Below are 12,840 nucleotides of genomic sequence, written 5' to 3' on the forward strand. Positions count from 1 at the left end.
TCTTGTACGTTGCGTTTCCAATTTAGTGTTTTATCTAAGACAAGACCGAGGTATTTAGCCTCGTCTGACAATTTCAATTGAATTCCTTGTGTGTCAAGGATTGGTGCAATTATGTCAGAAGTTATTTTAAGCTCGTCTGGTATCATTCCATCTGGTCCTACAGATTTAAATGGTTTGAGGCTGTTGAGAGTCCATTGTAGATTGTCCCTTGTAATCAGACCTTGCGGATATGTAGTATTGGAACTCGGATGTATATGATTGTTGCAAGTTTCGGTAAGCGAACTACCAGGAAAGTAAATGTCCAGTAGTAAGTTCAGCGATTCATTACTTGAATTTGTCCAGGAGCCGTCTGCATTTTTCAAGCACCTTTGCTTAGCTGCATTGGTTGAAAGAATTTTCCGTAACCTAGAGGCTTTAGAAGTTTCTTCTATCGTGCCACAGAAGGATCATCAGGAAGATCTCTTAGATTTCCTTAGTGTTTTTTTGTAAATTTGTGGGGATTCTTTATAAGAATAAGATAGTCCAGGTTTTAGAAAACTTTGTAATAAGTTCCTCTATGAAGTCCAGTCAGTTTTCTGATAACTTCGAAAAGTCAATGGACTAGGGTTTTCATCCACATTGATATTGAATGGATGTATCTATGATCAGAGAACGAGTGTTCTTTGTATAATTTTCAGGCCAAGATCATATAGTATACAGTATCTGGGACAAGAGTTATGTCTAGGACTTCTTGTCGAGTTTAAGTGATTAATGTTGGTTCATTTCCATCATTACCTACTAAGAAGTTAGTACCAAGAATATGATCAAAAAGAGACTTACCTCTGTCGTTGATATTCGTACTCCCCCATACCGTGTGATGAGCGTTAACATTTCCAATAGTTAGGCGGATCCTTTCACCGATCTAGAAGACTGTACAAATTGAACTGTGTCACGGTTACTCAAAGGCGCCCGTCCTTACCGATAAATTCTGGAGTAATAGACTCACACATTTACAATACATTGGTATTTTCACAAATACAGATGAAATCATTTAGGTCAATTCTTTTCTTATTTTTAGACTCTTCTGTTTTGCTTGATAAATTTATAATATCTGTGGCATGTGATATGAAGACGTATCGTATTATATTTTAACGAATTTAATAACCCATGTATCTTTTTTAATTTTCAGGAGTGATCATGCTATGGTTACATTTCCTTTCATTTCCGAGCAACATCGAACTCTCCAACTTACGTTTCAAAACATAAATGTTCTTCACAACGACAAAAAGATTCTAGCCGATGTCAGTGGAATGGTAAGGTAAGAAAGGTAAAATACATATATGTAGACTTTCATTAATTTGTAAAAAAACAATATGTTTTATTTTGTCGCTATTATTTATAGTCCTGGTGAGGTTCTTGCAATTATGGGGCCGTCAGGATGTGGTAAAACTACGTTATTGGATAGTCTCAGCGGCCAAAGACACATTGACAGTGGTTGTATCTATTTGAATCGTGAGACCATATCGAAAAAATGGCGTCGTAAAATCTGCTATGTTCAGCAAGAGGAAGTTTTCTTTGCCGAATTAACACTTCGTGAAACTATAATTTATACAGCGCTGCTGCGTCTACCTGAAAAGATACCCTATGAAGATAAAATAAAATTAGTCGATAGAGTTCTTGAGGCTCTTGAGCTAACAAATTGTCAACAAACTAATTTTGGAGACTACATGAATCGTGGATTGTCGGGGGGAGAAAAAAAGAGAGCTAGTATAGCTTGTGAGTTATTGACAAATCCTCTGCTAATGCTTCTGGATGTAAGTATAATAATACCCTTTAATATGATTGTCACTTTATTAGTGAACCGTAGAAAGGTTGAACATATGTGCCTTATGATTAGGAAACTAATTTAAAATTTTTGTAGGAACCAACATCTGGCCTCGATAGTTATTCAGCGATTTCGCTCATGAAAGTACTCAAGCGATACGCAATTCAGGAGCAGAAAACCGTAGTCATCACTGTTCACCAGCCATCATCACAAATGTTTCATATGTTCGATAAGTTGCTCCTTTTGTACAATGGACGAACGGCTTACTTTGGTGAGGTAAAGAACATATTCAGTTACTTTGAAAATATCGGAGTCACAATCAAGCCACATTATAACCCTGCCGATTTCGTTTGTAAGTTATTTGCTACTTTACAGTGTGCAAAATATAAATTATTGCATATGTATGTTTTTACTGATTCTTATTTCATAAAACATTTGGCTTATATCCTTAACTGTTTTTCAATTCAAAAGTTTTTTCTTTCTCTTCGCAGTGGAACAAATTAAATCCTATCCAGACATTAGAGAGAAACTTTTCATTGCGGCTCGAGAGTCCCATGGGAATTTCCTGAATCGCAATTGCATCACAGCCAATAGTGAATACGCAACAAACAAAACCCATGATACTCTAATTAATGATATAATTAATAATTACTATAAAGATATTAAAAATAATCACAATAACGAACTGAACCACGAGGATGGACAACATCTTTGGGCTGCTGCTGCTGCCGCAGCTGATTTACAATCGAACTTTAGTTCAGCATCAAGTGAATACCACGAAATGATGCACAATTGGCTTGACTATCCGACACGATTTCACACCCAGTTTCGTGTGTTATCTAGTCGGAATTTCAAAGAAGCAAAACCTCGGATGCTTTCTAAACTTAATTGGCTACAAACAATTGGATTAGGTCTGATGGCGGGTGCCATTTGGTTTCAAATTCCAAGGACTGAAGAGTTTTTGCATGATTTGCAGGGCTGGATGTTTTTTTCGCAAACATATTGGATGCTTTTTGCACTATTTGGTGCTCTAAATTCATGTAAGTATTTGAAATACAAAATTTTAAATAAGTGATTACATTCTTCAAATATATATACCTAACGTAGTTACTTTTTAAAATAATTTTTGTATTGTTAACATATTTAACAAATCTCTCCAAGAAGGCATTTTTATTGAAGAATGCAAACGTTCTTAATTGGTACCAAATCATAAATCAGTTTCTAAAAACTGAGTAGAAAATTATAAGGGTTTTTGTAAACTGTCTGCAACTCCCAAACTGTTTGAAAGTATTGTGAGACTAAGCTTGTTTTTCTTACAAGAGAATATCAACAGTACAGTATATCTGTGTCTCCGATCGATCATCTTTTACCAATTTTACATATTTTACTTCGTTTGTCATTAATTCTTTGGAACAATAATTCCATACACTGACTTTTAAGTAAAGCCTTCGATTCTGCAAACCACAAAATACTTATGAAAAAACTTTAGTTATTTGGTTTTTATCAACACATTTTTTGTTGGTTATCGTCATGTTTATCTTTTAGAATACAACACAAGTTAAAATTGGAGATATATACTCAAAGGAACTTCAGTGTACATCAGGTGTCCCACAAGATAGCCACCTAGGTCCACACCCTTTCATAATGTTCGTTATGGTATTGTCTCGTTCTTTAAGTACTGTGAATGCTTATTATATGTATGACGATTTAAAAATATTTTTTAAAGTTTTGAGTTTGGATGATTGTCAACATCAAGTTGGTGTCACATCAATAGCCTAAAGTTGAATATCAAAAAGTTTAACGCGATCTCTTTTCCCAGTAAATCTTACAATTTGTTGTTCAAGAATGAAATCAGTGGCCTTAGATGGGGTTTCAATTATTATAGACTTAAGATTTATTCTTGATAGCATCTTATGTGCCATTAAGAAAAGTACTGTTGGTAGTTTTGTAGAGTTCAAACGTGTACAAAACGGGGTTGATGGTTTGGTTATTAGAAACGGGAGAAGTGTTGATTGGTGGTTTCTAAAGTGACGCTGAGGGTGAATTAACTTTTATTAGCGGACAAGGACAGTCGGTTATAGACATATGTGACCAATGGTTGATACCGATTAAAGATTTTGAGGTTCTGACTGCGACTTTTTCTGCTACTATCGCAGTGAAAGCTACTTTCTCTAAAGGAACTCGAAAAAATATGGTTCGACAAGGAATGCTGCAAAAATATGGTTCGACAAGGAAAGCGTAAAGCTACGTGAAAAAACATTTCGTTTCTTAAAACTATTCAGATCTACTATCGCCTATTTTTTTAAAAACCAATACTTACATTTTAATAAGGAATATAAACATCTTTGTTCCTCCAAAAATACTGAATTTCTTTAAACTACTGCAAAAAACTTACGACTCTAAAACATTTTGGAATAATGTGAGAGAATTAGGAGGCCGTAAACATACTCTTTCAAATAAAAGATTGTTATCAGCAGATAAGTCTCTGTTATCGTTTAGTTACGCCATGCCAAACAACCATATTCCTTAACTTGATGAACCGATATCATTGATTGAACTAGAAAGTGTTTTGAAAACAATGAAAAACAACAAAGCACCGGGTGCTGATGGAATTCCAACGGAATTTTACAAATATTCTATTGCTTACTTCAAAAACTACTAAGTGGACTGGTGCAACCAACTTTATAATGATGCTTGCATACTTTGCTACCATTTGCTTTAACACAGCCATTATTTACTCTATTTTCAAGAGAGGTAAAAGGTGTCTTGCAGAAAACTATAGAGGCATATCTATTCTCAATTCTTTAAGGAAAATCTTCAACTCTATTCTTTAAGAGAGGCTTACGAGATAGATATAGACAAACAACCGCTTGAGTATCTTTCAAGCTACGTTTTGATCCGGTTTCTCAACGGTAGACCAAATTTTTGCACTAACAAGCATAGCAAGACAACATTTGGAGAAAGAGAAAAAGCTTTACAGCTGCTTCATTGACTTAAAAGCTGCTTTTAATACGGTCAATCGACAAGCATTGATTTATAAACTATTTTCTCTTGGCCTTTCGAAAAAAATGTTGCTTTTTTATTCTAACTTTCTGAGTTCAACGAATGCCTTCGTATAGGATGGCAACAACTTATCCGAAAGTTTTAAGACAGCGGCGGGAGTTCCCCAAGGATGTATTCTAAGTCCCATTATGTTTGCACTTTATATTGATATGGTTTGTGAAATCCTACCGGGAGGTGTAATATTTGGCGAATCTTTGATTAAAGTTTTACTGTATGCAGATGATCTGGTACTTTTGGAGGATAACCCATTTTCTTTACAACTGCAAATCAATAGACTTAAAGAATATTGCGAAACTTGGGGCTTTCGGATCAATTATAGAAAAACCAAGCTTATGATATTTGAATCTAGGCGGCATGCACGACGTGCTGAAGAATCATGGAACATTAACAACGAGCGTATTGATAATGTGAGTGAGTTTAAATATCTAGGTGTATTGCTGACCTATAACCTAAACTGAAGCAATCATGCGAAAGAGAAAACCAGGGAGGCCAAACTGGCCCTAAACCTGATGTGGCCCCATTTTTTTTTAGTAACCAACTTCTCGACCTCTCATCAAAGTACAGAGTCTTTAATGCAACAATAAATACTTGCTATTGTTACGGTGTCCAAGCCTTTGGATACGCTCAAATAGAGGAATTTGAGACTTTACAAAGATACTTTCTTAAAAGACTTTTTAAACTGTCTAACGCTACACCTACTAATGTAGAGGAATAGCAAAATATGTTCGCGGTTTTGATAGCTAAAATTGATGAAAAGCTTTATTTAGAACACCTGCAAAGTGCATCCTCATCGGCAGGCAGAAACAGATACAAGCGCTTAAACCATCAATTGTCATCAACTTCAAACTATTTTTGTAAATAAATGACTCCGGAAGCTATCGGCAACATTTTTAAAGCTATAGTCGAGATCCTTAATCTCAACTTTGTCCCCCATAGATTGGACCTCTCACAAATTTGCACTCTATGCAATATAAGAGATGTGAAGGATATAAATCATTTCATAGCAGTTTGTCCAATGTTACAAGAAATACGACGTCTATATTTCAAAGTGAATTTTTTCTTTCTTTCAACTTATTGACATTCTTAACGGGCTAAGTGGTTGGACGAATCTGTTTAAATTTTGAAAACATGCTTTAGCTTATAGAAATAGCAGTTATGGCGATTGAGAATTTAATATTTTTGTGTTTCAAATCACCGCATAATTGAACTTGGTTTTATTTACTTAAATTGTTTTTAAAAACGAGAAAATTTATTTTAAAGATTTTGTGTTTCAAATCACGTCAAAATAGATGTTGTAAGTCTCGAATCACTGAGAATGTAAAATCGGAAAAAATAGAGCTATTAAAACAAATTTTTTTGTTTCAAATCATGTTAAAATTGTATACATATGTATCTTTAAGGATTATAAAATTTTTATAAATATTCATGTTAATAAATTATTCATCAGATATATTTGAAAATTGTTAAGAAAATCACTAAAAAATAAAGTTTTTATTTTCTTATACTAAACACAAAACAAAAAAAAAGACTTTCATAATATTAAACTTTTTTTACTGAAATGTCTATCAGGCAGAAGGCAACAACGCCATGTCCTTATATTCTTAGCTTTAAATTAATAAAATTTTGTTATCGAAATAAAGAATTTAATCTACTCTAATCTATTCTTGATTCCCAACTTTCTAATTCTTGTTTACATCTCTTATTAGATCAATTTTGGAACACGCACCTTGAATTAATACCAAACTTTGTTCCCTTTACGTCTATGACAGCTAGAGCCTTGTTACTCCAAAGAACCCACATTTCAAATTATAAGCGCAATACACTTTTGTCAAGTGTATTCAAAAATTGATTTTTGATTTAAGAATATTGAAATCTGATACAGGGACATTCATTTCTTTTTATTTTCGAGTGAACGCGCATTTCGATGAGTAACATGACATGAGTAATTCTTCCACTGTCTTCAAATTCCTTCAGAATATTACAGATTGCTGTCGAAAGTTGCGTAATGCGTGAAACAACAAACCTCTTCACTATACAAAATATATCATACACAAACATTATGTCAACATTTATTATTTCACTGAAATAATATTTGTCGGTTAATTGTTTGTGGACTGCGTAAAGATCTATTTTTGTACATTTTCATTTTCCGAATATTGTTGATGAGAATTCTAATCTGACCTTTCATGCTCTTTAATTTTTGTTTAAAAAAATACTTTATGCGTGTTTCTATTTCATTCCAAGGGCAACTTTAGTGTTGTTAAAAAAAATCGAAGTAGAAATTTTAATCAGTTGAAATGGCCTTAAAATTGGGCAGGTTCAGATAATATAAAGGACTTAAAAGTAAGACGATAAGTTTCTAATATCTGGTTGGCCAGCTTAAAACATATTGTTTTCCAGTTACGCAAACTTATTGAAAAGCTGGTCAGGGAAAATCTTCCTAACTATCAAGTCAAGTCTACATACAAGTTCTAATGGAAAGATATTCTGGGACAGATTTTTCACCAACATCGTTGACAATTGACTCATAAACTAAAGTCTTATTTTTTCGGTTTTCTTCTGTAGCTCCGTTTTTCGAACTGAAGACAGTTTTAATTTTATCAGTTGACAAATCATTATTAGTGATTTTATTTAAAATAGTCAAGACATTATCAAGTAGTCGAATTAGTCAATTTTACAAAGTCAATAACATTTTGGCGGACATCTTGAGAATAGCTGTCCTCACTAGATATATAATTATAGTTGTTGATAATAGATCTGAGTCTCGGATAAATTTAATATCTTTCAAATTAGCAAATTAAGGGAATTCTTCTCTGATTGGGTACATTTCAGCTGCATTATTACAATCGAGTACATTTAAGTTAGCCTTGATTTTGTCGTATATTTCTTTTTACCAATTTACTTAAGGCCGATTAATCATCAGGATCTTCCATTTTCTCATTATAAAGATTGAAACTGTATGACCTTGTTTAACTTAGAATTCATTATTTTACGTACTGAGTTTTTGTTTCCGAATATTGATTTTTTCATTAAGCAAAACATTGAACACACACACGAAGAAGTCCATGAGTTAATAGTTAAAACTTCCTCATCTATATCCTTTTATATAATGCATCTAAATTCTTGACCTTAGGTTTGGTTGGAGTGGCTGTCCAGATGTCATTGACGCACCTAGACCTCAAGGGTCCATTGTGATACCACTAATGAGGTTACTCATGGGAGAGTAATGAAATTAAACAAACCATTTTGTACTTTTAATAAAGTTAGAGAGACATTTTGTGTCAATCGTTGCCAGTTCACTGGTATTATCGAAGAAGGGATTACCGAGAAAGTTATTCCTTCTAATGGAGAGTGCTGGACATGTACATAGAAGGTGTTGGACTGTTTCCTCTTCCTCCTCGTCCATGCAGCTTCTACAGAAGTCATTTGTGTTGACCCCTAAGCCTCAGAGCATGTCTTTCTATAAGGCAGTGTCCTGTTATTACTAAAATTTTAGAGCTTATACTTTGTCTGCTCAGGGATATCAAGCCTTTTGACCGTTTTAAATCTGTGCTTGGCCATATTTGCTTGGTTGCTAGGCAGGTGGTGCTCTGTGACCATTTAGCATTTGTTGATTCTAGAGCATATTGTTAGAGAAGATATTTGTATATAGCAAGTGGTGTTCCTATGTTATGTTTTTGTCTATCATTAGGCAGAAGTGTTCCGTTTTTGTCGAGCTTATCGGATTTGCAATATCTCGGAATGTCTCTGTGACCTAGCACCCAAATGAGGTGAATATTAAACTGTTCCGTCATCTCATTCAGCGATGATCGACAATCGTGGACTATTTGAAAGTTTGTGGAGACAGACGCGAGAGATTTAAGAGCGGCTTGGCTGTCTGAGAAGATTAGTATATCCTTGCAAGATATAACGTTTTCTTTGAGCTAGGATAGTGCTTCTTTAATCGCCATTAGTTCTGCCTGGAATACACTACATTAATTGGGAAGTCTGTATGATAGACTGAGATTCAGTTGTTCCGAATAGATACCACTTCCAACTCCGTGATCGGTCTTTGAACCGTCTGTATATAGAAGTGTACCGCATCAATTTCCAGTGGTCTCTCTTCTTCCCAGGAGGATCTTGAAGGGATGGAAACATGAAAGCTTTTACCGAATACCATTTTTGGGGTGGTATAATCTAAGCGAGCTGGGATAGATGTGAAACTGTCTAGAAGAGTAGTATGTCCTGTATTGTTACTGTTCCATTGAGAGGTGGCTTTAAGCCTAACACATGAGTTGGCTGCCACCATTTTGGAGAAGATGTCAAGAGGTGTTAGGTTAACGCAGCACTGGAAGTGCTTTGAGTGAAGTGGTCCACCATACGACAACTCCATAAATGAATATCGGTCTGATTACCGAAGTGTATAGCCAGTGGGTTATTTTTGGGGAACTTGGAGGTGCTTCCCCGACACAGATATTGCAACGTCGTAAGCATAGGCAATCACCATGAAACCCTCTGCTTCCAATGAAGTTAGTAGGTCGTTTACTACCATGTTCCATAGAAGAGGCGAAAGGACCCCACCTTGGGGGATGCCTCGATTGGCCGATCTGGTGGTAGTAAAATTTCTCATGCTAGAAGTTATTGTCCTGCTTTTGAGCATGAAAGTTATAAGATCTATGAGTGATCTATTTTTGACCTTAACATTAAATTACATGTCCTCAGTTTTATAAAATTCAGAAAAAGCAATTCCTAATGGTGTAATTTTATAACTTTTGATCGAATTTATTAGTTAGTACTTTGTTATGGTATAATTATGACAATTTTATCAATCTTTTAAAAATTGTATAACTTTTATTTTCAGTCCCTTCTGAACGTGAAGTTATTAGCAAAGAAAGGCGCTCTGGAGCATACAGGCTTTCAGCTTATTACCTGGCCAAAATGTTTGGAGAACTGCCATTAATCATAACTCTGCCCACAGTTTACCTTCTTATCAGCTATCCAATGCTTGGTTGTTCAAGGTTAGTATTTAAAAAAAACATTTTTCTTTTCTTCACTGAAATTACTTATTTTAATTTTTTTGTTTTTTCATGTTCTTCCTGTACTGTTTCTTCAAACAAAAATTTAATAAAAATTTCATAATATCCCGTCTAAAAACAATTTCATTTCAAACCAACTAAACACAACATTAACAATAAACTAGTTTCAAGCTTTTCTTCTTGATGTTGGTATTTTTACTACTCAATACAATTGTGGCTCAAAGTGTTGGATTTTTCATAGGTGCTTGTTGCATGGATATGAATGTTAGTATAACTTTGAGCGCCCTCTATACGCTAGCTACGCAACTTTTTGGCGGTTATTTATCTTCGAGAATACCGCCGGGACTAAGTTGGATACGTTACACATCGATGATACACTATGCATATCAGAATATGCAGATTTTGGAATTTGGCGAGGGACCAGCGATAAGGTTTTTAATCACACAAACATGTCATATGAACATCTCTAACAATATTTAATTTTATATTTTAGATGTGGCAGCCCTAGCAGTTATGAAGTGTGCAAACACAATAGTACTGAATACATTCCATATGAAGATGTTCTAAATGCCCAGAATTCCAACTGTCCTCTGTGGTTGAACACTATGGTCTTGATAGTGTTCTTTATTGTGTTCCGTACTTTAGGTTATTTAGTTTTGCGCTATGTACGATGTCCAAAATCGTGATAATATTGTTATAATATTATAAAATGTGTTCTTAAAATATTTAATCAGAATTAAATTTAGGTACCGAACCCAGGCTTATGCCTCAAACTCGTATATTTACGAGTAGACAAACAAGTATATAAAGTATAGTTTACTGCCATTTGTTGTAATTATTATTGTATTCTTTTATTTAGTATAATTTTACATATTTTATCAATTAGAATTTCCTATTAATTGGTGTAAGTTGAAAACATTAAGCAGGCATACATTTGTGTGCCAGTATAAAATTCTTATTCTAATTAAATTTTCTTTGATTAGTTAAAAGAAAACATTATTACAATTCATATACACTTTTTCAGATTGTTTTAAAAAAGTAAAATTTTCAAGGCACACATCAAAAGCAACAAAAAAGGCAATTCAAAAAAAACAAAAACATAAACAGCGGACAATTCTAAAACAAGTAATTTAATTTAATTGTTTAGAAGTTTAAGTAATGTGTAGTAAAATACAAAACAAACAAAAATATAATCGTATCAATTTTTAAAGTTCTGTGATGTAGTTATCTAGTTATATTTAAAATATATTATTTTTAAAGAATATAGTACGTATGGAATTATGAAAAAATATCTTTTGTTATAACGTTAATTTACAAAAATAAAACCTATTTTATTTAAAATTGAGTGTATTTTGGTATTTTAAGGTTTATTTGAATTTAAAATATTTGTACTAAGATTTTTGGCAAGAGTTTGATTGCGTATTTGTTAACTACCCAAGATTCAATTGAATCAATTCAGTTCAATATAAGAGAATAGTATAAACATTTTATTGTTCGATAAAAAACAACAGCACAGCAGTAGAATTATTTCAGAAGTAATTCATAAATAATAAAAATATTGACAAACAAATATATGAGATATTCGATATTTTTGATGGTATATACCTAAACAAATTAATTTATAGCAAGTGTAATAATTCAACACTTCTCTCAGCTTGATTATAAATTCTTAACTGTTTTCGTAATTCAGTAAATTTAACTTTAGGTAAAGCCTTTGTCATCATATCTGCTATCTGATTCTTCGAAGGTATGAACGATATTTTAATTTTCCCAAATTGAATAGCATCTCTTATAAAATTATATTTTATGTCAATATGCTTCATTCGTTTGTGCTCTCTTGGTTTTTCTGCTATTTTGATGCAGGCTTGATTATCTTCGAATATGTGAACGGTGTCTACTTTTATACCAAGATCAGAAAGTAGTTTTAGATTCAGCTTCCGTTGAAGACAAGCTAACTGATTGTTGTTTTCTGGAACACCAAGAAACTGTACAATTAAAAACTTTAAGCACATAGGTTAGGTTAGGTTAGGTTATAGTGGCTGTCCAAGATGGAACGGACACACTTAGGCCAGTTTAATGGCCCATTCTGATACCACATGAATCTTGAGGCTTCCTCTTAAGCTCAATGGAACCAGTTAGAGTCTCTTACGAAACGTGAGAGGCTGATTATCCCGATATGATTTAGATCGTTTAGATCGTTAAAGAAGAATTCTCCTAGGTAATTCTTGCGTTTTCGAGCTAGAGCAGGGCATGTGCAGAGAAGATGAAGAACCGTTTCTTCCTCTTCCTCGTCCATACAGCTTCTGCAAAAGTCATTTAAGAATAAGCCTAGTCTCATGGCGTGCTTTCCTATTAGACAGTGTCCGGTTATGACACCTATTATCGAGCTTATATGCGATCTGCTTAGAGAGAGCAAGCACCTTGAACGTTTTAAATCCAGTGTTGGCCAGATGTTTTTTGTGGCTTGACACGTGGTGATGTTGGTCCACCTGGTGCCTGCCCTCCTCACAGCGTCTTGCATTAGTAGCAGTTTACAAGTAGCGATTGGTATGCCAGTACTTGCCAAACGTGGTAGGATGGGTTGTACTGTACCGTTCCTGGCGAGTTCATCTGCCTTACAGTTACCTGGAATGTCTCTATGGCCCGGCACCCAGCAAAGGTGAATATTAAACTGTTGCGCCATCTCCATTAGAGATGATCGACAATTATGGACTGTTATAGAGTTTGTAGAGACTGAGTCCAGAGATTTGATAGCGGCCTGGCTGTCGGAGAAAATACGGATATCAGATGTTGATATCACGTTTTCTTTGAGCCAAGACAAGACTTCCTTAATCGCCAAAAGTTCCGCCTGGAACACGCTACAATGATTGGGAAGGCGGAATGAGAGACTTAATTTCAGTCGTTCAGAGTACACACCACCACCAACCCCTTCTTTGGTCTTTGAGCCATCTGTGTAAA

The 12,840-nt window shown here is 34.4% G+C and overlaps 1 protein-coding gene across 1 annotated transcript in view; it reads left to right on the plus strand.

Annotated features, from left to right (window-relative positions):
• Window positions 1-11,205, plus strand: part of LOC129952803 (uncharacterized) — a 61,688-nt gene extending 50,483 nt beyond the window's left edge. Inside the window, exons 2-8 of the mRNA XM_056065636.1 lie at window positions 1,169-1,297; window positions 1,382-1,793; window positions 1,901-2,156; window positions 2,296-2,844; window positions 9,708-9,864; window positions 10,047-10,313; window positions 10,376-11,205. Coding sequence (XP_055921611.1) covers window positions 1,169-1,297; window positions 1,382-1,793; window positions 1,901-2,156; window positions 2,296-2,844; window positions 9,708-9,864; window positions 10,047-10,313; window positions 10,376-10,568 — 1,963 coding nt within the window. The 3' untranslated portion in view covers window positions 10,569-11,205. The remainder of the gene's footprint in view (window positions 1-1,168; window positions 1,298-1,381; window positions 1,794-1,900; window positions 2,157-2,295; window positions 2,845-9,707; window positions 9,865-10,046; window positions 10,314-10,375) is intronic.
• The last annotated feature ends 1,635 nt before the right edge of the window (window positions 11,206-12,840 follow it).

The sequence above is a fragment of the Eupeodes corollae genome, chromosome 3 (assembly GCF_945859685.1).
Source record: "Eupeodes corollae chromosome 3, idEupCoro1.1, whole genome shotgun sequence".
In the NCBI taxonomy this organism is placed as follows: domain Eukaryota; kingdom Metazoa; phylum Arthropoda; class Insecta; order Diptera; family Syrphidae; genus Eupeodes; species Eupeodes corollae.